General features: G+C 42.1%; 1 protein-coding gene across 3 annotated transcripts in view; it reads left to right on the top strand.

Moving 5' to 3' along the window:
• DPYS (dihydropyrimidinase) overlaps nucleotides 1-20,448 on the top strand; it is a 97,011-nt gene extending 76,563 nt beyond the window's left edge. Inside the window, exons 8-10 of one of the 3 annotated variants that reach the window (XR_004346482.1) lie at nucleotides 8,524-8,731; nucleotides 14,038-17,449; nucleotides 18,512-18,633. Coding sequence is in view for 2 of the 3 variants with exons in the window: in XM_032610222.1 (XP_032466113.1) it covers nucleotides 8,524-8,731; nucleotides 18,512-18,628 (325 nt within the window). In the remaining variant the exon portion in view is untranslated. Of the gene's footprint in view, nucleotides 1-8,523; nucleotides 8,732-14,037; nucleotides 17,450-18,511; nucleotides 18,634-20,018 lie in introns of those variants that run through there. The other 2 variants (XM_032610222.1, XM_032610223.1) reach the window with 2 other exon arrangements.
• The last annotated feature ends 6,624 nt before the right edge of the window (nucleotides 20,449-27,072 follow it).

Below are 27,072 nucleotides of genomic sequence, written 5' to 3'. Positions count from 1 at the left end.
AAACAGAAAACAGACTAAGAAACACTAGGAAGTAAGGAACGCGCTGCTTCCCATTTGTTTTCTGGTGGATGAAGAATGTTTTCGCTGACTGCATGCTTTCGCAGTAGCTTCTCATAGAGCTTTCAAGGGGCAACACTATCTAGTGGTTAAGAGCCCAACCTTTTATCTCACCTGGGCTGCATGAACTTACTAGCTGTGTAACATGGGGTGAGTTATTCACCTTTTTGTGTCTCATCATCCTTGTCTGTTGCACGGTGCTATTGGGAAGCTTTAAATGGTTACTATTCCTTCATGTTGAATATACAAGATGTCATATAACACATGTAGAGAGATGAGGTATATTTTTAAAGAAGCCACTAATAGACCTGATAATGATTCTTTCAAACTTTTTTTTTTTTTTGGTTCTCATGGCAACCTGGTAAGGACCCATTCATGCCATGGACAGAGTGGCTGAGTTGGAGGAAATATAACAAAATACCTAAACAAGTCATTTCTCTGGGTTCAGGAAGACCCACATTGTTTTAAGAAATTCTCCTCCTTTCCCCAGTGTTCTCTTTGAATGCACACGGGCGGTCTCCCGCAGGCTTTTTTGCTTCAGTGATTTTCTCATCTATAGGAGCACGCAGCTCTTTGATAGGAAGCTATTTGCAAAGGGACAGAATGTTTTTCTGCCGCTGTGATGTGAGTGGTATCAAAGTTATAGACAAAGTTGAAAAATAGCTTAATGTTATCTTCAAGGCTTCTGCTTTCCTGTCGGCTTGAGCCTTGGAGATGTGTATAATTGGGACTCAGTAAGACAACCTTGACACCCCTCTGCAGAGAGATGTGCCCGTTTGATACAGGCTCAAAGCGAGTTTGACAAAGAGCAGCTTTTCCCTTGGGGCAGGGCGACCACGGAGAATCTGCTAATGAAGAGTTAATGGCCCAGGAACCCCAGCTTCACTTATCAGATGGGAAGGCTTTAATCATTCCTATCCTTCCTGTTACCACCAGGACGGGCCAACAGCCTAGCCATCCAATCAGTAATTAGAAGGTATTTCTCTACTCTCCTGAGCTGACTATCATATTGTTAAATTTAAAAAATATTTGATGATGAATTTCACAGCTCTTTGGTTTTACTTATGAGTGGAATCAGAGCACCGCCCCACATTTGCATCTGTTCTGTGGACAGATTTGGTGGAAGATAGTTTCTGGTTTCTTTTTGAGTCACAAACCTTTTGAACTGTGCCTCAGAGACATCCATGGGCTCTTCATTACAGGAATTACTCTCCAAAGGACAAGGTCTTTATCAGTCAGGTCTTTGGTTGCAAACCATTGTAACTAACTTACACGCAGATGAGCAAAAATACACTCTGTGGGAAGGCCATGGGGGTATTCACAGACCAAAAGAATAGTCAGTGCTCCAGGCTTTGAAAGAACAGAGTCCAAGGCAGCCCTGGACAGCCTGCAGCAGGAATTGCTCTGTGTTCAGGGATGCACCCTCCAATCACTTCAAAAAAAATTTTTTTGGTCATTCTACCAAAGATTCAATTCTTGGGAAACAATGCAGTTCCCCCTCTCTTGGCTAGGGAAGAACAGGGCGCCATGCCTGACCATCTTGCCAGATATCTCCAATGGGGGAGAGATGTTTCTTTTTTTTTTTTGCGGTACATGGGCCTCTCACTGTTGCGGCCTCTCCCGTTGCGGAGCACAGGCTCCGGACGTGCAGGCTCAGCGGCCATGGCTCACGGGTCCAGCCGCTCCACAGCATGTGGGATCTTCCCGGACCGGGGCACGAACCCGTGTCCCCTGCATCGGCAGGTGGACTCTCAACCACTGCGCCACCAGGGAAGCCCAGAGAGATGTTTCTTAAAGAAAAACTGGGGGAATGCTGAAACCAGAGGAAGGGAGAATATATGCCAGGGGATGGAACTACAGTGCTTGCTACATTGCATTTCTCAGAATAGGATCACGTGTGTGGCTGAAATGCACTGCAAAGCTCCATGTCACCTGCTCCAATTTATCTCACAGTGTTGCTGAACCTTAGGACGATAACATGTTAGCCCATTGACTGAATCCCTTTTAGTTAGAGCCCAGACATGTGTTCCTGCTTTCTTCTAGGATGGTTGAAAGAAAAAGATGGATCAGGCAGGGTTCTTAGCTGCAACCAAGAGAAATCTACGCTAGGTGGTTAAACAAAAGAAGAATGTATTAAAAGAACTGGGTGGCTCAGAGAATCTCCAGGAGGACCAGAAGACCAGGCTGAGAGGCTGTGTAGCCAGGACCAATGCCCCAGGCCTACCATAGGACAGTGGAGAGCCCCAGTGTGGCCCCTGGGCTCAGTTGCCATGAATCGCTTCACTGAAGCAGGGCTTGGACCTAGTGCTAAACCCCTGTCACAACTGGCCTGAGAAATAGGATTGAACCATCTCTCCCTTCACCAACATGGATCCTGCAGCGCCTGCTTCCTGAGTCACCAGCCTGCCATGCAAAGTATGGTGCTGGGGCACCATTTTGGAGGAGGCCAGGTCACATGACTGGGCCCCAGCTGCAAAGGGGCCTGGGAAAGCATGTTCTGGCTTCTGCCTTAGAACAGAAGGCCTCTGCCTTGTAGGAAGCATGTTCAAAGGAACAACAAGTATCCTTAGAAAGGCAATTGTGTGACTTTGAACTTGTGTTCATTCCACTAATGGACCATGTCTCCCATACCACACTAGTAATGAATACATTTTAAATACATTTTGTGGGCTTCCCTGGTGGCCCAGTGGTTGGGAGTCTGCCTGCCAATGCAGGGGACACGGGTTCGAGCCCTGGTATGGGAAGATCCCACATGCCGCAGAGCAACTGGGCCCGTGAGCCACAATTACTGAGCCTGCGTGTCTGGAGCCTGTGCTCTGCAACAAGAGAGGCCGCAATAGTGAGAGGCCCGAGCACCGCGATGAAGAGTGGCCCCCGCTTGCCACAACTAGGGATAAGCCCTCACACAGAATCGAAGACCCAAGACAGCCATAAATTAATTAATTAATTAAAAAAATTTAAATACATTTTGTAATAATTTTATAAAACTTATGATGATATTACATTCTATTTTTTGTTGAAAGCAAATATTGAAAATGTACCACAATTTTTTAAATCTTCTTATGACAGGGTTACAGATATACCAGTATGCTCAAAAAGTGGCAGTGATTCCAACCTCTCAGAGGTTCCTTCAATATCAAGCTGTATGAACCTTGGGCAAACTCTTACACAGCTCTATTTCAGCATTACCATCCAGGACATGGTGTAATAGTACTTAGCTGCGGACTTCATCGTGTTGATAATATTGGTATTGCTAAGTATTTTTAGGTATCAATAAACAAATGTTTCATCTAACTGGATAAGATACAACTAAGAATGATAATCATAACAATGTTCCTTTATTTATTTATTTATTTATTACTAATGAGCTTGTACAGTTCACCAGAAATGCTAAGTACACAACAGAACTTTAGGATTGGATGTTTACATTCCATGTTAAGTCAGTGTTCTATTTTTTCCAAAACACTGTAATTATCAAGAGATCATTACAATTGATTCAGATAATGCTACAACAGAGGAAAATGCAAGGTTTTGCCATGGGTTGTCAGGGTCAGCTTCTAGGAACCAGAAGCTGGTCCTTCCCTTCCCTCCCCTCCCCTCCCCGCCCCGCCCCGCCCCGCCAGAACATGCCTTCCCAGGCCCCTTTGCAGCTGGGGCCCAGTCATGTGACCTGTTTTGTTTCCTTTCTTTTCTATTTTCTTCTCTTCTTTTCTTTTCCAGCTTAATTGAGATATGATTGACATGGGACCAGGATTTTTGAGCAGAGTCTTGGGTCAGGGACGGGGCAGATCTGAGCAGTGAGAAGGGCACCCAGGGAGAAGGAAGACTCAGAAGTGTGGAAGTTCCTAAATAACTGGAGACTTGCAGCTCTGGCTGGAAGGAAAAAGTTGGGTGAGGAATGACACCCTGTCAGACACCTTCCAATGTGAAAGTGGAAGCACATTCTTTTTGCTGCTGGTGATAATGCCAAGAATTTACATTTTGTGTTAATTTGACCTCATTGACATAATGCCTTATTATAGAGAATCACTTAGATGTCGCCTAATTGCCTTCTTTCTCTTGCTAACCCCAACGCTGAGAAAGCCAAAAAAATGACCTTTGTTTTGGCTGCGGCAGAGAAATCTGATTTGATATTTTGTTGTCACAGATCTTTTGTTTTCATATTTGTCTGTTTTTTCCTCGGCTGCACAAGCACTTTAATTTGTATATTTCCTTTTGCATTTGTCCACATGCATATGTATTTTCCCATGCTTTCTGTAACTTTTTTTCCATTTAAATTATATAATTATCATTTTCTTTGCTTCCCCAGTGTATTCTTATTTCTAGTCTTTCACAGAAGCCCAATATTCCATTGAGTAATCATTGGAAAATTGTTATGCTTCAGTTTTTCAATAGTTTAGATATCGTAATGGCAATTTTTGTATATAGAACTTATTTCTTCTGTTAGATTATTTTCCTAACAGCATCTGTAACTCTTAACTTCCGGCTTGGAAAAATAAAGTTTTATGTCTTAGGGTTTTCCCTTTTTTGCCTCCCATTCTTGTATATAACCATTTCATCATGAATTATTATGCATTTTACTTTTCTCTGTATGGCAACCTTACTAATACATCTGTCCAGACATGCTTATATAACATTGTACAGTGTAAGCCCAAGAGCTTCTGCCGTCAATGTAACTGTGATATGCAGGAAAGCAGTAGCCCAGACTATGGAAGTATCACAGAGAGATTGTGATGGTCATAAAATGACACTCTAGCCTGAAGGTCTAAATCTCCTCTATGTTGTTTCCTAGATTTATTTTCTTTAAGTTTGTATCTTTCATCACTAACTCATAACTTATCATAACTCATTCTATACCTAGTAACCCTTTACCCCATTTTCTTCATTTTCTTACTTTAATGACATGACTTACTATTTGATCAGTACTTTTCCCTCCTCCTTAGTGTTTGAAATTATTGTTGTTGTATTTGTATCTACCTCCTATTCATTAACCTTTTAAATGTTTCTCTCTACCAGTAAGTTGGTTCCTAAGGATACTGGAAGCTCTTTTTGTGCAGCATACACTGGCCATAGGACCCAGTGATGCCACTCATGGGAACTTACACTAAGAAAAGCGTTCACACCTAACGTGTACATGAATCTTTATAATATCTGTATTCATAATCATCAAAAACTGGAAACAACCCAAATGTCCTTCAGTAGGTGAATGGATAAACACTCTGGGGGGTATTCATACGTTGGAATACTACTCAGCAATTAAAAAGGAATGAACTATTGATCCACACAACAACTTGGATAAATCTCAAAATAGTTATGCCAAATGAAAGAAGTCAGCTTCAGAAGGTTACATACTCTGTGATTCCATTTACATGACATTCTTGAAAAGAGACAGCTCAAGAGATAGAGAACACATCAAGGATCTCCAGGAGTTACGCGTGGGGGGAGGTTGCGACTACACAGGGATGGTATGAGTTTTGGGGGGCGATGGAACTGTTTGTGTCCTGAATGTTGTGAGGATAACAAATCTATCCAGGTGTCAACATTCATAGAACTAACACTAAAAATGTAAATTTCATTGTATGTTAACTTAAAAAATATGAAAAGATTCCCGTTTCATCAAAGTAGTCATAGGTCCTTTGACAAGTTATGTAACCTCTCTAAATCTCAATTTATTTACTTGTCAAGTGTAGACAATACTCTCTACCTTGAAGAGGTGTTATAAAGATGAAGTAGAATGTCATAAAGTATCCACCCGACATACAGGAACATCTTCTTTTTCTTTTCCATGCTGATATTTCTCATTGGGAGCAGATTCTTTATCATGATTATTATTATCTGGGCTTTTCTACAGTTATTTGTGTCTTGGGGAACAGACTGGAGGGTTTCAAGCAGAAAAGTGACCTGATCTGATGTTCATTTTTAAAATATGATTTGAGCATCTTTGTGCGGGGGTGGTAAGGAGTGTAGGGGGGTAAGAATGGAAACATGGAGGCCAGTAAGAAGTGTTGGGGGTTGGCCAGATGAGAGATGATGGTGGCGTGGACTCGGTGGGAGCGTTGGAGGGGGAGAGAAATGGGCAGGTTTGGGATTTATTTTTTTTTTGGAGGTAGAACCAACAGGCTTGATGATGGTTTGAGGCGTGAGGAAAGGTGGCTGGGGGTGTCATTTACTGAGATGAGAAACTCAAGGGAGGAGCAAACTCCAGTGTGTGGGCTGGAGTCATCATGGAAGATCAAGAATTCTGTTTGGATGTGTTAAGGAGTGGAAACCAAACAGGTGATTGGGTACAGGATTCTGGAACCCAGGACCAGGTCAGCGCCGTGTCGTTCATTTCCACTGGAGGTGGCACTGTGAGTCTCCCAGCTCCGCCCCTCCAGATTAGGGTTGCAGGGGAGCTTTTAGCTGCTATTCCTTTGACCTAGCCTTGGGATTTTTAGCAAAGCACTTTTCTTTAATCCATTCCTGAGAGCAAGCACTTGTAGAAACTTCAGATTATGCTTGTATGATCCACTGCTGCCAGATTTTCTTTTTCCTTTTCCGTTTAATGTGATTTAGGGAAAGGCGGACACCCAGTATTTCCAGATATCCAGCTTAGAAGTCATTAGTCGTATTGTGTGAGATTGAAAAGTATTAATAAAATGCTGAGAATGCTGAGGAACACGCAGATGCATGACAAAATGTGCTGAGATTATATTCAACATATTTTGTTATTTTTATTGTCCTCAAATTTCCAGTTTTGCCGCAGACAAGGGAAAGAAATTCAAGATATAATTGTCCTTTTCAAGGTATAGTTTTTTCTATGTTGAATTTTTTAAAGTTTTATTTATTTTTTTATACAGCAGGTTCTTATTAGTTATTATACATATTAGTGTATATATGTCAATCCCAATCTCCCAATTCATCCCACCACCACCACCCCTCCCACCCCCACTTTCTCCCCTTGGTGTCCATACATTTGTTCTCTGCATCTGTGTCTCTATTTCTGCCTCGCAAACCGGTTCACCTGCACCATTTTTCTAGATTCCACATATATGCGTTAGTATGTGATATTTGTTTTTCTCTTTCTGACTTACTTCACTCTGTATAACAGTCTCTAGGGTCTCTACAAATGACCCAATTTCATTCCTTTTTATGGCTGAGTAATATTCCATTGTATATATTGTAACACATCTTCTTTATCGTCTGTCAGTGGGCATTTAGGTCGCTTCCATGACCTGGCTTTTGTAAATAGTGCTGCAGTGAACATTGGGGTGCATGTGTCTTTTTGAATTATGGTTTTCTCTGGGTATATGTCCGGTAGTGGGATAAGCGTCATAAGAGACTACTACAAGCAACTCTATGCCAATAGAATGGACAACCTGGAAGAAATGGACAAATTCTTAGAAAGGTATAACCTTCCAAGACTGAACCAGGAAGAAATAGAAAATATGAACAGACCAATCACAAGTAACGAAATTGAAACTGATTAAAAATCTTCCAACAAACAAAAGTCCAGGACCAGATGACTTCACAGGTGAATTCTATCAAACATTTAGAGAAGAGCTAACACCCATCCTTCTCAAACTCCAAAAAATTGCAGAGGAAAGAACACTCCCAAACTCATTCTACAAGACCACCGTCACCCTGATACCAAAACCAGACAAAGATACTACAAAAAAAGAAAATTACAGACCAATATCACTGATGAATATACATGCAAAAATCCTCAACAAAATACTAGCAAACAGAACCCAACAACACATTAAAAGGATCATACACCATGATCAAGTGGGATTTATCCCAGGTATGCAAGGATTCTTCAATATATGCAAATCAGTCAATGTAATACACCACATTAACAAATTGAAGAATAAATACCATATGATCATCTCAATAGATGCAGAAAAACCTTTCGACAAAATTCAGTACCTATTTATGATAAAAAAGACTCTCCAGAAAGTGGGCATAGAGGGAACCTACCTCAACATAATAAAGGCCATATACGATAAATACCAATTAACGATTGCCTCTGGGAAGGGAGGGACAGGGATGGAATTTGAGGTACAGGGAGGTATTGAGGAAACCTCGACTGTGTCTGCAAGACGTTAAAATTCTGTAGAGTGGGGTATTGAGTCAGTGTTCATCATACTCATCTATATTTGAAATATTTTACAATTAATATTTTGTTCTTTAAACATATACATAAAAATAACTTAAAATTATAAACACGAGAGACAATGCCCTTCTTCCACTCACTCCGTCCTCATTAATCCCCGTAAAGAGTGACCTACTGGGTTTTTCTCTCAGAAAATGTAATTACTTTGCAATAAAATGTTAATGCTATGTTCTATTCTTAAAGTCACTTGTTCCAGTGATAAAGCTATGGCTTAATAGAGTTGCTAAATTTTCTTCTAAGTCATTCTTTTAATATTTCATATTTGTCAGATGAGCTGGTAATGATTGGGAACATCTTTGTTTTTACATCAGGACCATTTCGGCAAAAACTCATCATCAGGCTGTTAACTTCAACATCTTCGAGGGCATGGTGTGCCACGGGGTGCCCCTGGTGACTATTTCAAGAGGCAAAGTGGTGTATGAAGCTGGAGTTTTCAGTGTCACAGCAGGAGACGGGAAGTTTATTCCTCGTAAACCATTTGCTGAATATATTTACAAACGGATCAAGCAGCAGGACCAGGTGAGTTGGGGCTAAGTGGGCTGTTAACACGGGCTGGATTGTCACTTGCTCCTGGATGTTGTCACATACAATTCGTTAACATATTCACGGGGTGTTAGAAGAGGTTATGAACAAATACAGCTTTCAAAGAAAAAAGTCGTTATTGGGTGGATGCAGTTTCTTTTGAAGATTGGTGTCTATCGGGTTTCCTAATGGACCAAGTCAGGTTTTCCCAGGCAAGTGTAGGGCCCCTGTGGGCCTTCTGACAATTGCTGTTAGTCAGGGTCCTCTGAGAAGCAGCCACCCAGATGGATAAAGGTGTGAGTTTTTTAAACACCTGGGAGAGAAAATAGGTGGGAGCCCGGGAAAGGCTGGGAGAGCCCTCAGCCTGCAATTCAAGCCTGGCCCCAGTGAAGGAGAGAGGGAGAAAAACAAGTGGTGGAAACATCCTAGACTACTATACAGACCAAGAAAGGTTGAGCAAGGCCTACAAGCAGCCCTTGAGCCATCGCCTGCATCTAGCCACGTGGCGTGCTGTCATTGGCTGAGAACAGCAGTGGGAGGCATGTCCTCCGACGAACAAAAGGATGGAGTTCAAACTCAACTACTGTCCCTTGAAACATCAAGCTCCCTGTAGTTGAAGGTCTGCAAGGTGTATTCTAATGACCACCAGAGCAATGGCGGAGTTTGAGGTCAAGGTGAATATGAATTCTACCTTGGCTTCCCTTTTCCTAGGTGTGTGGCCAAGAGCAAGTTTCTCTATCATCCTTGGTCTGTTTCCTCATCTGGAAAATGACAACGGTGTTTTCTCCCCAACAGATTGCAAGAGTCAAATGAGATTTTAAAACGTAAGGCACTCGTAGGAGGTTAATAAACATCGGTTCAGTCTCTTTGCTTTCCCCCTTTGATGACTGAATTTATAATAAAGGCCTCCAAGTCCTTGTTATAATCCAGTTGTTAAAAAAGAGGTGTTTGTTCTTTTAATATGTCTTGGATTTTCCAGTGTTTGTTTAGCTCATGCAGTGTTTTAAACAGTTTTAAAAATTCACTTCACTACATACAGTAATATATCAGAATTTTCAGACTAAAACCATCTAAATTGCTGGGTTTGGAGTGAGGCGGGGCACCGTGTGCCCTCAATCCCACATGGTAAGAGCAGGCCGGAGCTGGATGGCCAAGCCCCACGGAGGCAGCCTTTCTGATTTTCACCTACAGGCTTCACTCATTAATGTTCCCAACTTGGCCCTTAGAATTTGTAACCCTTGGGTTAGTTCTAAGGCTTCTGTGTCTTCTTTCCATTTTAAAATATACTTCTCTTTTTCCAAAGTTCTCTGGCTGTTTTCCGATTCATTTCGTTTGCGTCTTGTAGTCTCTTTGATTTCTCCTCCAAAGTCTTGTGAAAATTTTTTGCTTGTGGATTCTCAGAGTTTGTTAGATAAGATTCATCCTTTTTTTTTTTAACCACTTCCTAAAGCTTTGATTAAGTAAACAAGTGCTCTAGAATGCTTTAAATTCTCAGGATGCTACCATTCTTTTTTTAATTATTTTTTTATTTTTAAGATCTTTATTGGGGTTTAATTGCTTTACAATGGTGTGTTAGTTTCTGCTTTATAACAAAGTGAATCAGTTATCTTTATTGGGGTTTAATTGCTTTACAATGGTGTGTTAGTTTCTGCTTTATAACAAAGTGAATCAGTTATACATATGTTCCCATATCTCTTCCCTCTAGCGTCTCCCTCCCTCTCACCCCTCCAGGTGGTCACAAAGCTGATATCCCTGTGCTATGCAGCTCCTTCCCACTAGCTATCTACCTTACGTTTGTTAGTAACGTATGCCTCTCTCTCGCTTTGTCACAGCTCACCCTTCCCCCTCCCCATATCCTCAAGTCCGTTCTCCAGTAGGTCTGTGTCTTTATTCCTGTCTTACCCCTAGGTTCTTCATGACATTTCTTTATATACTGTATTTCAGTCAAAATATTTAAGGTTGCAATTTATTTTGCTGGGAGTTAATTTGTGAATATTGACACTGACGGGTGACAGGTAGGTAGAGACTATAAGGTTTCCATGTATTTCTAAACATCCCATGGTAAATAACAGCAATACTAACGTTTACTGAGCTTTTACTGAAGGCAAGGCACAATGCTGGGGCTCTGTCACTGTAACAGCCCTGTGAGCGAGGGAGTATTATTTTCCCCACTTTATTTATTTATTTATTTTTGGCTGCATTGGGTCTTCGTTGCTGCACGTGTGGGATCTTCCCAGACCAGGGCTTGAACCCGTGTTCCCTACATTGGCAAGCGGATTCTTAACCACTGCGCCACCAGGGAAGCCCCCCCCCCCACTTTAAATATTAGGAAACTGAAGCTTCAGGAAATTAAGAAACTTGGTCATGTCACACAGCTAGTATATGGCAGGACCAAAACATAAACTCCGGTTATCTGACTACAAAAGCTATATATATACTTAAGCAATAAACCATATAATGTAAACCATAAAGATTGAGTTAAATGAGTTAATGGGAGATAAATTATTCTAGGTTTGGGGGAAAAATCTAAATGAGAGGCCTTGATGACAGCTAGTTCATTCATGACACTTGTAGTAGTAATCCAAGGGATAAACAGATAAGCGTTGACTTAGAAGAGATAGTACTGACAGAACTGGGTGATGGATCATGTGACGCTTGAAGTGGGTCCAGGACGAGCCTGCTCCTGGCTGTCAGTACCAGTTGCCCACCAGCAGGGACACTAGACTAACTGGGAACCCCTGACAGACTGTATTTAAAGGACTGACTTTGCCTCAGTCTTCCTCTTGTAGGGAAAATATGCCGAGATCACTGAATGACTGGCTTCATCAGTTCTCCTTTTCAAATTGTTGTTGGGTATTTTACTGGCAAAATTAATGCCAACATCATTTTTTAGGAGTTCACTCTCAATTTTGTGAGTTATTTTAGTTTCTCAATATTTTCTTCTGATACCAACTTTTTAGGTATTCTAGTGCATTATTGTTTTTACAATAGCAGTAAGTAATAGTTGTATTGTAATATATTGTTCTGAGCACTTACTATTTGCCAGGCAGTGTATTTGGTGTAATTTATATTTATTATTTTACCTAACCTGCACAGCAAGCCATGTGGGAGATATTATCCCCATTTTACAGAATAGAAAACTGACTCTCAGCAAGATTAAGTAACTTCCCCTGGGCTGAGCGGTAAGTAAACGTAAGAGCCAGGGTGTGTGATAAGGCCTTTCTGATTCCCGCTGTACATGAGACCTCTGTAGAGCAAGAAAAGAGAAGAAAATGATTGTGAAACTCAAATCATGGGGAATGCATTATTTTAAAAAGTGTTGATGTGGAAAAAGTAAATAAAATGAATAAAATGAGGTTTGGGGACTGTGTGGAGATGTTTCAGACCTTTTTTCTCTCCATTAGGCAAAGATAATTTTATAGAAGAAAAATATTATGCTAAAGTTAAGAAAAAGAGTTGTTAGGAATCCTAGATTTTAAATTCACATGAGGTAATTAGAGCTCTTACTCTGGTTTTCATTTGAAACATTCAGTTTCTTTGTAAGTGAGGATAAGAGTTTGAAGGCAAGCAGGAAAGGCCCATACCATTTCTCCTGCTATCCTGTTATCCTTCCCAAGAAAATGAATCACTTACCACTCTGGACTCCAAAGCACAGATTGTAGAGACACGCCAGTGTTTGTCAGCCCCAGAACTCAGCTGGTCTCCTGGCTAGAACGTTAGTTCTTCGAGGAACTTATTTTTTATTCCCAGTACTTCCTATGTAGTAGGCGTTTGATAAATAAACAAATTGCAAATGGAAGGAGCAAAGACTACAGTTTCAGAGGTCATAGAAAGGACTTGAAATAAATTTACACAGAAGATTCCCTCTTGCCTCCTCCCAGTGGGGTTGTCTGTGAACTTGATTCTTATCCACGATTTTATTGCTTAGTGAAACTTGGCATCCTGCTGTGCAGCTATCACTGTTAACGGATAGTGTGAGGAACTTCAAAGGAGAGAAATGACATTTTAATGCAATTTGACAGCTTCAGGAAATTGTTACTTTATTTTAATATTTAAACAGGGGATCCTTAAGGGGAAAAATTTAAATCAGAAGATGAAACATCAAAATTTATTTGATATATGTTACATAATAAAATACATATTTCAATTCAGTATAAAAAGTCACTTAAGGAAGAGTGTTGGGGGATTTAGGAAAGAAAAATATAAGAGGAAGGAAAAACAGTACATGGTCCCTCGGTATCCATAGGGTTAGGTGCTCAGTATCTGCAGATACCAAAATCCACAGCTGCTCAAGTCCCTTGTACTGTTGGCCCTCTCTATCCGTGCATTCACCCAACTGTGCACGTGGAGGGCCACAATAACAGCAGCCTGGGTGTTCAAGTACATTTTGAAAGAAGAAAATCAACTTACATACTGTTCCTTCTTTACCAAAAACAACAAAAACAAAACCTTTTTAAACTCAAATGGTTGATTATTCCTAGAATTTTTGTGTGTTTAGAGTATAATAATTTTTACCAAAATTTGGAAGCACAGACATTCTTCAAGTCATCCCTTTTTCTCTGTTTTCAGTAATAAGCAACCCAATCTATTTTGGAAAATTAGGGTCACATTGCATCTTCTGGAGAAGCAGGGATAGATAGCTTCATGGAGTAATGCATGGTTTCAGAATACTGCACCAAAGCTTTTAAACTGGCTTGTGCCTTTGCAACCATAAGCATAATTTGCCTTTTAGGTATGATAAAATTAAATGGATGGATGATCTAGTCCTTGAAATGGGTGTTCTCCATTTCCGAAATAACAGTTTATCAATGTCTTTCTCAATGTGGTAGCCCAGAGAAAATACTTTCATATCATCAGCTGCCATGTAATTCTGATTTCCTCGGATTGATTGCTAGGAATTGCAAAAGGCGATACATATGTTGGAGCCAGCTCATTTTGGCTTATGAGAGACACTTGTATGTATCCCTTCCCGACTCCTCATTCAGTGATGTCAGTAGCTTGAAATCAGCCATGGTGAGAGCATTTACACTACAGAAATAGGCAAGTGCTATAAATCAGGGCTTTAGGAGTGGTGAGAAAAGGGGAAGGTGGGTTGTCAACATTTACCAGTACATCACTGTATACAGGGACTTTGTAAGTACTGTCTTTCCATGTTTTATCTAACCATTCAGTGTTCATCCAGTAAATACTTATTGATGACCAAATTATGTGCTCACATTGTTCTTGAGAAATAGCTCGCAGGGATTAAATGGAAACATTTGGTGGATTGTAAAACATCAAAATGCAAATTTTCATTGTTATAGATCACCTCTGTTGAATCCAGTGATTCATAGTCCCCTGGAGAGCTCAGTCCTGTGAGGACCTCTAAGAACCTTGAAGTTCACCAGGTACTGAATACCTACCTGTAAATTCACCAGCCAGGCATGGATTTCATTCTCAGGGAGTCGCTGCTCATTTGGACCGTTTGGTGTTACGTCAGTGTCTGCTGTTTGGTATTTGGAAGTTCTGTTGTCTTTATCGCTATTTTAGTATCTTAGCCTCCATGATCAACATTGTATTAATAACTTCTTGGGGTTCAGGATTCTTGTCTCTGGTCTTAAAAATCTCAGAAAAATCTAGCATCCTAGCATTTTACTCTCTGCAGACAATACAGGTAAATTTTCTATCAATTTTAAGCTTCCTCTTTTCCCTGATCAGCTAACCAAAAACCTTTCTGCAATCATGCGGGTATAGTGATTGCAATTAATATTTATTCATAGCACTTCATATTGCGATATAATTCCCATTTTTGTCTATGAACTCATCACAATGACACTCATCATTAAATACTATGAACTCAGATTGAACTCCCATCTACCTAAGTAAACCACCAGCACCCTGCTGGGTGAGGTGCCATCCATGTTTCCCGTATTACTTAGGATAGCCTCTCACAGTGTTTTACCCTCAAACCTTTCTATCTGATTGTAAACCCATCAAGATGGGAAGAACTGCTGGTGGGGTGTGATCATCTAATTTTGGCCAGCCTGTACTGGGGGAAGAAAATGTCACCACCCAGATCAGTCTTCCGAAGGTGTGCGCTCAGGATCCTAGTCTCTTTTAGGTGCTCCTTAAAAAAGCTTTCAAGTGATTTGAGATAATGCTACTACCCTCAGGTGATTCTGTTGCCCAATATCATCTAAAAAGTTCTACAGTCAAGAAATCTTTTATTTAACAAATGTTTGTTAAGCACCAGATACAATTCCATATTCCAGGTGCCGGGGGTACAGGTGTAACTACGACAGCAGTCCCTGGGCTCAAAGAGTTTTAATCCTACTTCTCTTTCAACTATAGTTTGTGGTGCTTAAGTTCTAGTTCTGTTTGAGATGCTAATTACACCTCCCTGTGAAGAGGTCCGTTAGCCATTTGGATAAAGGAGTCCGGAAATTGGGAGGCATTGGGGCTGGACATAAAATTTAGGAATCCTGGCATCTACATTTATTTAAAAACACAAGTCTGAGGCCACCAGAGAGACTGTAGACAGAGAAGAAAGGGGACTTGAGAAAGAGCTCTGGGGCTGCCAACCTTCCGAGGCTGAGGGGAGGAGCCAGCAGAGGAGCCTGAGAAAGCTGACCAGTGAGATCAGACGAAAACTTAAGAGAACACGAAGAAGAGAAGAGACCTGCTTACTTTGTTCAACCTGGAACCCTCTGATACTTCATCCTGGTCTTTCTGTGAGCTTTATGCTGCATTAATGTCCTCTAAGAAGTAGGTATGCAGGGACTTCCCTGGTGGCGCAGTGGTTAGGAATCCACCTGCCAATGCAGGGGACACGGCTTCGAGCCCTGGTCCGGGAAGATCCCACGTGCTGCGGAGCAACTAAGCCCATGCGCCACAACTGCTGAGCCTGCACTCTAGAGCCCACGAGCCACAACTACTGAAGCCCGCATGCCACAACTATTGAAGCCTGCGCACCTAGAGCCCGTGCTCCTCAACAAGAGAAGCCACCGCAGTGAGAAGCCAGCGCACCAGAACGAAGAGCAGCCCCCGCTCGCCACAGCTAGAGAAGCCCGCACGCAGCAACGAAGACCCAACGTAGCCAAAAATAAATAAATAAGTAAAAAAAAAAGAAATAGGTATGTATTTAGTTGGGAGACTCAGGATGGTGTCCCTGTCATCACTGTACTCACCCTGGATACCTGGAAAAGAAGCCCACTTTGGACCCAACCACTAGGATAACCTCTGAGCATTATGCACTGGTTGTACCAGATGCCGATGCCCATGTCAGGGCTGGGCACGTCACACTTGAGATGGAGATTTTCCATTTGCCACTAGAGAGAAGCCACGTGACTACTTTTCCTGAGAGCTGCAGCGTAAGTCTGCTTAGAAAACATGTGCAGCCGAACTCTGGAATAATGCAGGGAAGGCTTAACATTCTGCAGAATGAGTGCCATCACCTTTCCATTTCGTCACAGTGAACATCTGTTGAGGTTCTAAAATGTATATAGAGTACAGTGCCAGGGGCAATAGACAGTACAAAGATGGGCAAGACCTGGGTCTAGCGTTAAAGAACTTATGTAACCACATCTAAGGATAAGAAAAGATTAAAAGGTTGAAAGTACTGCAAGGCTTGAGACCAGAACTTAAATTGTCTTTGATTCCTGTCAACTTGTCTATAAAGGGGAAGACTGTGAAGTGTGGGGCAGCAGAAGCCTCCCCAGAGAGGGCCAGTCTGTGTCTGAGGTTGCGGTGTGGGCAGGGGTGGTTGACAGCCCACAGCCATCCTGGCGGGAAATTGGTCCCTGCCCGTCCCGAGCCTCAGCAGCAGATGAAGAGGAAGGCTGTGTGCACGTGAGACCTGGCCAGTCAGGTCAGAGACATTTGACGGTCAGTGTGACCAGAGTGACCAGCCAGGCTAAGAGGGGCCTCGTGGCATTGCTAGTACAGTGACTGAGCAGCCGGAAAGGGATTCTTAGACAAAGTGCAAAGTGCAAATATTTATTCAGGATATAATATTCCTGAATTTTTCCTGAAGTGCAACCTTGGGAGCAGATCAGTGGTGAAGCAGAACAAAAGAGGATGAGGGAAACTGAGCTCTGGCCAGGATAACTGACACAAAGAGGAGAGGAGCTCAACTAGGGATCTCCTTCCCACCAACATCCTTCCCTTTACACTCTCAGAAGCGTCCCAGTTTGGATGATAAATTATATGGTCACCTTAGGTTTAAGTACCTACATATAGTTGGGCTTGAAAAATAAACCAGGAGAAGAAAAAACATGGAGACTAAAGACCTGAAACAGGGGATGTGGTCAGAGGGTGGGGTATTAAATTAATGTAAAGTTTCAGGTGTGGATTGGCTCCAGGTAACTACAATGTCCAGGGGCTGGGTGGCAGCCACGGGAAGTTGGTGCTTCATTAGCCCATGTCGATGTTCAAGGTGATGGCAGGATCCAGGGTGAAGGAAAGGACTGAGTCGATAGCGAGCCAAGATGCAAGTCCAGCAAAGCATCCAGCCAGACACAGAAAGTGGACAGAGGCTTGGACTTGTGCACAGAGGGCAGGGGTCTTCCTAGTCACTAAGTGATCAGTGTGCTCCAAATTCCACTGTAGGGACACGGTCTCTGTCTTGTTCTCTGCTCTATCCTCTGCAGAATATCTGGGGCTTGTGTGTGCTCAGTAAATATCTACGAGTGAATGAAGGAAATGCTTTGTATCTGGGAAATCTCATGTGCCTGTGAGGTAGGTTTTATTCCTTGCATTTCGTACATGAGTGAGTAGGCTCAGAGGAGCTTATTAACTTGCCAGTTTCCTACAGCCAGTAAATGGCAAAGCTAGAATTCAAACTTAGACCTACCTTTCTCCAAAGCCCACACGGTTGATCACTACAATACGTTAGTTTTGGTGGTCAAAATAAGACAGATGTACACAAACGTACACACACTCACATTTATTTTTTAAGAGCTTTTATATGCTAGGCATTATTCTAAATGCTTTACATATATTTAATCCTCACAGCCCCCCTATAAATTAGGAGCTATTACAATCCCCAGTTTACAGCTGAAGCACAGTTTTAAGTAACATGCCCAGGCAAGCTGGTTCCAGAGCCCGTGCCCTTAATCACTGTGGTTTACAATTACTTGACTGGCCAGTGAATTTGTGTCCACCTTGACAAACAGTAGGATTTAGTTCTTATGAATCCCTTTGTTTAGAAAGTCCTGATTTCAAAAGTCTGCTCAAGCACTGAATTAGCTCTAGCTGAATCCAGGGTTCTGCTACACAGTTGGCCACCAAAGGGGTATAGTCCCAGATGGGAGATTCTGTGGAAGGCTTGCTACAAGCGGGGACTATCAGGAAAATGAGGAAACACACACACAGACTGCTAGAATCTGAAACAAAAAGCTGAAAGTCTTAGGAGACGTACAACAAAACACTCTGGGAATATAGACACCTAGAATTGAAACTACAAGAAAAGGTAGAATGTTGGAAAAGCCGGTAAGGTGGTTATAGAACAGAATGTGTGAGGATATGGCAGAGGCCCCAGTGAAAGTTGCGGTGGAAGGAATGATTGTTAGGAAGTGTTCCCTCGGCCTTTGTCTGATGCAGATCAACCCCAGTGAAAGAGTGGGGTAATGCCGGTACTCAAGGTCGCCGGGAATTTCTGTGAAAGGGCAGGGCATGGGAGGCACATGATAAATTCACAAGGCTCATTTTTGGTCTCACAATTCACTTAGGGAGCAGAACTTAGCTTTGAATTCAAGAAGTCAATAAGCCACAAGAGAAAAATGAAATGTTCTGTTTCAGACTTGCACGCCTACCCCCGTGGAGCGTGAACCCTATAAGGGAGAAGTCATCACACTGAAATCCAGAGGGACAAAAGAAGACGCCACACATGGGACCAGGAAACAGGCCCACTCCTGAACCAGGTGCTGTCAGTAAGGGATAGTGGGCAGAGAAAGTTTTCCTCCCTGACAGCATATGAAATTAGCATTATCTCTTTCTTCCTTAGTGTTTAAAGAGTCCAAGGTCAAGGTCAAAGACTTCAAAGTGACCTAAGACTCAAGGACAGTTCAGCCAAAGGGCAGGCTGATAAAAGACCTCTTGACGCAGAACACTTGGATGAGGCCTCCAGGTTGAAGAAGGCCTTGGGCTAGCTGGAGGTTTATTCTCTGAGTCGTTAGGAAACATTGCACAGAGGCCTAGAGGATCAAATTTGAGCGAGAGGCTGGTAACACAGAGGGAAGCTGTTATTGAGGAAGGTTGGCACTACTTAAAACTGAGAGTGCAAGTTTATAGTCAAAATTTATAGTCCGATTAGGACTTTATCTGCAAGAAATGCATCTATGTATTGTAAAGGCAACCATATTCTAGAACTTAGAATGGAATGAAAAATGAATCATGTTGCTTTGGGTATAATTTTTCACGAAAATGATTTGATAGCTTATTTCACACAGTTTTAGAATAATATAGATGTGGTCATTTAAAAAAAACATTTGAGTGCTTCCTCTGTTTTCTCTTAGTCTTTTGACATTCAAGTCTTTCTTTTTGAAGCACGTATTATCATCATCCTTGTCAATTTTCTTTTTCTTTTGCTGGGTTTTTTTTTTTTTTTTCCCCAGTTTTCTGGTCCTGCTCTGCCAGGTACCTATTTCACCATGGCTTTCCTGTGATTTAAACATTTCTCTAACATCGTTTCCACTGACTCCATGAAATCTACATGTTTTGCCAGTTTTACAATTTCACTAGCCTCTATGGCTTTGTTTTTTCTTTCAATGTGTGATACATTTTCAGATGTTTCAGCAGGTAGCAATCAGCAAAAGATTACAGAGGAGGTTGACAAGGTGGACAGGAAGAGATGTTTGTGTTAATTAGGGATGCTGTCTGTCAAAGGACTCGTTTTATACAAACCCAGTTAGGCATTGCAGGCTCTTACATTATGATAACCTATGCTTCCTTACATAAACCCTGAGCCTTGTGTAATGGGGCCCTGTGCACTCCCAGCCGTGTTCTCTTTCATTAGTGAATGCTGTTAAGTTTTTAGTAATGCCGTACAGCCAGCAGTTGCAGCTTTGTTGTCATTTCCTGACTATTGGAACTATTTTTCCAATCCAGGAAGGTTGTGTTAAAAATCCAGAGGAAGGTTAGCAAGAGGAAGACATTTTATTGGACGCTGTAACATGCTATTACCAGCATTTGTAGGAGCGAGATTCATGTTTACTTTGATTATAGGATTTCTTGGGGGTCAGGCTTGGGTTCTGCATCTCTTTGTGAGGGAGAATGTTACACTGGGTTCCTTTTATTCTGTTCAAAGGTAAAATCAGAGAAAAGGATGCTGCTGTTCCCATCCCAGTTAAACGTTGTCAGCCCGTGGAGAAGCAGGCCTTATTTCAACTCCCCAAGATCCTTTTGAAAACATAATCGCTCTAGGCTTCTTTGATTTCCCTTCAGAAGCCGTTGCCGTCTTCCTTACTGTGACTTTGTTGCTGTGTAAGATTGAAGATATAAGTGAATATTATGGTGATGGAAAGTCTGTGTGAAAATTCACTGATGATACTTTAAAATGTCATCTTTGCTTACACCAGATTTCTTACTTTGAATTTTTAAAAATCACTTTCTTGTTTAAAGTTTTTTAATGGCTACATTTGTTTAAAAATAGCGAACTCTGTGATTTTACATTCTATTGTAATTTGTAAACATTTAGATCTTTATTGTAATTAATAAACATTTAGATCTTCATTTTATATCCTGTTATCTGAGTTATGTGTGTCTTCTTTTAACTAGTGGGATTGGGGAGTCTGGGAGGTTGGTTTTGATTCAAAATTTCCTGAGAGACATCTGCTTCCGCAACTCCTGGAAATCCGGTCTCTCAGCAAACCCCATGTAATCAAACTGGATACTCAACCTTAGAATAACTCCAAAGCAAATAATCCAATTACACTGATGAATGCAGGATTTGAGGGAATTAAATGGAGTCAACGTGGCTGAAAGATGCTGCAGTGATACCTTCCGGCCCCTATGCTTCCTGGTCTGTGCTCTGATCCTTCTGTGTGTGCAGAGAAGCTGAGTTTATATTCCTTCTCCTGGGTAACTAGGCCAAGAGGGATTTTAAAAACTTGCAGTAAAATCAGGGCAATTATGTTCTCACTGCAGACACATCTGCCCCGACTTACTCACTTAGATCTGGGGTGTAGTCACACTTTTGACAAAGGATGGTAGGAATCTAGTTTACCCAGTTGTGATTCGTTTTGAACACACAGTAAAAAGGATGATGAAATACATCTATGGAAGAATCACAGGTCTCTCTTCTCAGGTAAGAGATACCTTAAAATACGACTTTTCTCCTCCACTTTGGTTGATGAAAAAATTCAACAATAAGATGACTGAATCCTCTGAAGAGAAAGAATGAAATTGCTTTTTTAACTAGAAGCCAATTTTCACTCATCATTTAGAATTCAGCTTAAATATCACCCTCACTCAGGCTTCCCCAGACCCAACACCATAGGGTTAAGTCCCACTTTCTGTTCCTCCATATCAAGGCCACCATATACCCCGTCACAGCACCACACCGCACTGTACTATATCTACCTGCTTTACTTGTTGGCCTCCTCCAGGAAACTGAAAGCTCGTTCAGGGCAGGGCAGGGCTGTCTGGTCCACTGTTATTTCCCCAGCATCTACCAGAGCACCAACTGATGGGCATTCAATGGATAATTATCAGAGGACATGAAGGAGTTCCTGCTAAGTTTCTGAGTTGATACTGATGAACTAAGTGAGAACTTTCAACAAAATAAGGATAAATTTTGTAGAGTATTTTAGTGTAAAGGGGCTTTAAATGAAGAAACGGATTGTCTAGTATTTGATGGATCTCTTTGGGAGAATGAAATAGCCTCAGGAGTCTACCTTAACAAAATCACTTGAAATGAATGTGAGGATCCCCGTGTTGCTTTCCTTAGGCTTTGTCACGAAAATGTTTGTAGAAACATAGTTCTAAATAAGTGACCTAAGGCAATGGAAAAACCTGATTCGGGCTATTAATATTTAATAGCTTGTTTTTCAGGATTGCCTCTGGTATACAAAGTAAGGGTCCCTTTGTCACTAAACAATTGCATTCTCAAGGTCTGTGCAAAGACTAGATGGAATTAGTAGCTTTTTTTTTTTTTTTTTTGTAAATATTTACTCCTTACTCTGATGGGCAGTGTGATGTACCGGGAAGCAAAAAAGTGTGGGATCTAAACTTCTATTTCCTATTTGTGAGGCCTTAAACAATTCTTAAAATGAAAAAACAATTCTTAAAATTAAAATACATTATGAATTTATCAAAACATACCAAAGGCAAAAAAGTTAACACAATCACACTTATATACCTATTATCCTGTTTAAGAAAGAAAACTTTATCAGTACAGCTGAAGAGCCCTGTGTGCTTCTTTATTCATTTTCCTTTCCTCCCCCGAGGTAACCAGTGTCTGGAATCTGGTGTTTTATTCCCATGTACAATACATCTTTTATATATTTGCTATATGTGTACATATCTCTAAGCATTGTTTCGTAGTGGTTAAATCTCATAAAAGCATTCTATAGTATGTGTTGGTTTTTTCTTTGTTTGTTGGTATGTATTCTTTGGTTTCTGCTTTTTTGCAGTCAACATGTTTGGGAGTTATTTGTTTTGCTAGGTCTAGCTCTAGTTGTCCCTTTTATTGCTATACAGTATTTCCTTGTATGACCACACCATAATCTATTTACCCATGCTCCTGTTGATAGACATTTAGGTTGTTTCCATTATCATAAACAACACTGCCATAAGTGTTTTTGTACCTATATCCTTGTGCTCACTGAGTGCTTCCCTAACATATATGCCTTGAGTGAAGGGGGGTGGAACTGATGGGTCCGAAGGTGGGCTCATTGTCCCCTTAGATACTGGCAAATTCTTCTCCAAAGTGGATATGTATGCCCTCCATAACAGAGTGTAAGAGATTCTGTTGCTCCAGATTCTCACCAACATTAGATATTGTCCAACTTACTAACTTTGCTAATTTGATTCTTGTCAAAGTTATTGGAGTTTTAATTTGCATTTTCTTGAGCGCTAATGAAGTTGAGCTCCTTTTTATTATGCAGTTTAATTGATCTTACTAAGTGTCAGCGTCTTCATTTATAAGATTAGAATAATAGTATCTTCCTAATGCACAAGGACGCTGTGAGGGTTACAGAGCCCATACTGCGTGGTCAGCACGGGCTAGCTAGGATTACTACTAATAGTGTCATGATGAAATAATAAGCAGCGTGCTGCCCAGAGACTGCCGAAGTCTCGACTTCTCCTTAGGTGGGAAAGCTCACCAGGCTTGGTAATGCCAGCTCCTTTGGCAGCTGGAGGAGCATGGAAGCCAAGACCGGAGGGGCGGAGTGAGAGAAGGGATAGGGTGAGGGACTAGCACGGGCCTGGGGAGGGCTCAGTGGGCATGGTGGCCCTGGGTCCTGGCACATGTGAGCAGTCAGCAGGGGCACAAGCAGAAATATGGGGGATGCGCAGAGCCTGGCTCTCAAGTGACGCCTGTAGATCCAGCAGGTCCCAGTGTCAGCATGTGCCAGCTACACCTGGGACCCTCTTCTCCCAGTGTTTTCTCTCGCCTCTGCCTGCGCACTGGAGAGGAGACAGCATCTTGTGGTGAAAGAGTGTCGGCCTGCCACTGCGTTTAAAGTCACAAAGCTGGATTTGAACCAGATGATCTAGATGCCTGACCTTCCTGAGCCTGTTTCCCCATTGCTAAGGTGGGAACAATTCATAATACTTCCTTGGCAGGGAAGAGGCGAAAGGATTAACTGAGATGGTATGGAAGGTCAGATTCATCCTCTCCTCGTGGCCCCTCCCCTACACCTGCTTTTACTCTTTTTTTAGCCTTCTTTCTCACTTACCTACTATCGAACCCCCTGAAGGCACCAATAGATTCATGAGATTTCTTTGTGTCAAACCCACTCTCTCCCTTTCCTTCTTTTTGGAGAATATCTGTGGACAAGTTAAAAGGAAATGAAGGCAGTGGATCTATCATTTATTAAACACCTACTGTTTATAGAACACAAGCCAAACCCCTCAGTTTTGGCTGCCACTGTCCCTCAACAGTACAGTGAGTAACACAAAGAAGTGCTCAATGAATTCATCTTGGGAAGAGAAGACAAAGAAGATTATGGTGATGCAGGAAGAAGAGAGAAATAATTCACGAATGAAAATCAACACTACAGCAAACCATTATTTGTGTTCAGGGGTCAGGACGGCATTTATCTCAGGAGCTATCCATAGCCTGTCAGTGGAGTTTGTAAAAATCTAAATGGCCAGTTGTGAAATATATTTGCCCACATTTTAACTAGGCCTATACAATAATCTAACGCGATAAAATAACTATGTTATATTTGTCATACAAAATATTTGCAACATTATGATTGTAAGTTCCTTGAGGGCAGGGACAGTTTCTTAACAGCTTGTGCCCCCCAAACAATACCAGCACAATGATTTACACAGGGCAGACCTTCACGATGGGCTTGGTGACTTGAAATTAATGTACTGTGGCTGAGGGGATTTAAAGGAAAGCGTCTGAATTTGGAAAGACTCGCTGAAAGAAAAGGATTTAAAATCCTATTGATGAAGACAGTCACACCTGGCAGAGGAGAGGAGGAAGTATATTCTAGGAAAAGGAACAGTGCAGCAGAAGCAGAGGTTGGCTCAGCCAGGGCCATCAGCCAATGGAGGTTCACTGGGGACTGGTCATTGTGGCTCTATGGGCCAACGGAGTTTTCCGTGACAAGCTGTTGGGGTAAGGAAGTATTATCAGGGCTTTTTCAAGCATTGCTTTTTGCCTTAGAGTAGGATGTAGTCTCCACAAGAACACAGAACCTTTGGCATTTTCTTTATTAAGATTTCTATAAATGTGCTCAATAGATCATTAATATAACATTTTTTAGGCCCTTATTGAAACAGAGCAGGACCCAGTGGGTCCTGTTTCTTGTTTGTAGGGAATAGACTTCAGCCTCCATGACCTTCCAAAGGGCAGGTTTGAACAGTTGCTAATCAGGGAAGGGAGGGGATGCAGAGACAAGGGAGGAGACCACCTGAGGCCAGATTAAAGGAGTGCAGGCCCTGCACACACCCTGATCCTTAGCAACAGCTCTGCCCCTGAATCATTGCTATAAAAACTCCTCACCAAATCCTCCCAGTTTGGGACACATGGTTTTTGAGGCCTGAGCCTGCAATGTCCCCTTTTGCCTGGCAAATCAGTAAAGCTGTTCTTTTCTACTTCACCCAAAACTCTGTCTCCAGGATGCGCTTAGGCACCGGTGCACAGAGGCCAAGGTTTCACCCCTCTGCAGGCAGACATTTGGGAATTATTTATTCTCCACTCCCCCTCCTCCCAAGGCCTGCATTCTTTTCGTAAGTGGTTTACAATACTCAGAGTTGCTTTACACCTTATATGCAACTCGCTCTAAAGACTTCTCTTGCCTGGGGAATTCTAGTAACAAGACGGCTTGCTTTCTCTTTTCTAAAAGAACATGGCACGCCCCCTCCAATCAATATTTACTGGCTCTAGGTCTGCTGAGAGGGAGAGAGGTTTACATTAAGAAGATGTAGACACAGCCCTCAGGGAGCTTATAATAAAAATGTTACGGGGAGAGGAGTCAAAAAATTACTAATATTCTTAGGAGTGGAACTATGCCGGCAGTGGTGGGATTTCAAGGGAGTTCCTGAAAAAAGGATTTTCTTGTTGTGGTTTTTGTGTTGTTTTTTCCTTCTCCTCCTCCCCCTCCCCCCCCCCCCACCGCCGCTCCTCCTTCCTGTAGGCAAAGAAGGAAAAAATGAAGGTTTCTGAATCTTAGTTGTAGGATCCTAGAATCTACCTTTATGCCATGGAGCTAATAATGAAAGAGGGGAAATTGAAGGCATGAGTTGGTATTTCTCTTGACTGAAATTCTTTGGAGGACAAGGGTATAACACTAAGAAGGAAAGATTCTTAGAATAAGATGGGAGGGGTGTGGGCAAAGACTCAGAGCCCCAAAAGTTATGCTTCATGTACCAGAGGACACATGACATGGGCAAGGAGCCTGGGATTTGGAATGAGAAGGTGGTTTTCATCACTTCTCAACGTGTGGCTTGGGGAAAGTCACTTAACCTTTCTGAACCTCAATTTCTTTTTTTTTTTTATTTTGGGGGTAGGAGTTTATTAATTAATTTATTTATGGCTGTGTTGGGTCTTCATTTCTGTGCGAGGGCTTTCTCTAGTTGTGGCAAGCGGAGGCCACTCTTCATCACGGTGCACAGGCCTCTCACTATTGCAGCCTCTCTTGTTGTGGAGCACAGGCTCCAGACGCGCAGGCTCAGTAGTTGTGGCTCACGGGCCCAGTTGCTCCGCGGCATGTGGGATCCTCCCAGACCAGGGCTCGAACCCGTGTCCCCTGCATTAGCAGGCAGATTCTCAACCACTGCGCCACCAGGGAAGCCCCTGAACCTCAATTTCTTGATCCATGAAATGGAAATGATAATACCTGCCCTGCTTACTCTACTGCTTTGAACTGAATGAAGTTTGTGGACAATAAAACATTATGAGTGTTATGAGTATAATATGATGATAATATCAATGCCAGGCTCAAAAAGTCAGTTACTCTGGAAAGCTGGTTTGTAGTAAAAAGAAGATTCAGAATGAGAGAGATTCTAAAGGCCATGGGAGATTTTAAAATAGCCTGGTGAGGTCACTGTAATTACAGAAGGACACTTTTAAGGGGAGGGTGACAAGAAAAGGATTAAATAACTGAGAACTGAACAAGAAGTTTAACAGGGGCCACAGAGAAGGAGGAGGTGTTGCTGGGTCCCACTGGAGGAAGCTGGAGGTTTTGTTCACTGATATATAGAGGAATGGGGTTGGGGAAGAGCTTATAATGTGAGCATTTACTGTGAGTCACTGTACCATCCCTATTGAGTGTCACATGTAAAAGCTAGAGCCAAGAACAGGCATGCCAAGTGAAGGCTAGGACTGCATTCAAGAACCCATGGAGAAGATGCACTGAGCTGGGAGGACCAAGATGTTGAAAGGAGTTGGACACTCCAGGCGAGTTCTGAGACAGCTCAGTAGGAGGCAGTGGGAGGAGTTCAGAACGAGCGCACGGATATCTGGGCAGAGAAGGCTGCCAGGAGGTGTAAGGACCTGCCGTGGGGATGGGTTGGAAGCCAAGGAGGTCAGTTCAGAAGGAGCTGGAATCCTAGGCAGGGTGGCAAGGATGCTACCTGGTCAGGAAGGAGACTTGGCAGACACCCTAGATTCGGACCAGAGCTACAGGGCAGAGAAAAGCTTGATTCCCAAGAGCGGAACATGAGGACAGTGTTTAGGTCTT

The sequence above is a fragment of the Phocoena sinus genome, chromosome 17 (assembly GCF_008692025.1).
Source record: "Phocoena sinus isolate mPhoSin1 chromosome 17, mPhoSin1.pri, whole genome shotgun sequence".
NCBI classification, from domain to species: domain Eukaryota; kingdom Metazoa; phylum Chordata; class Mammalia; order Artiodactyla; family Phocoenidae; genus Phocoena; species Phocoena sinus.
This window is presented reverse-complemented; position numbering and strand designations above follow the sequence as displayed.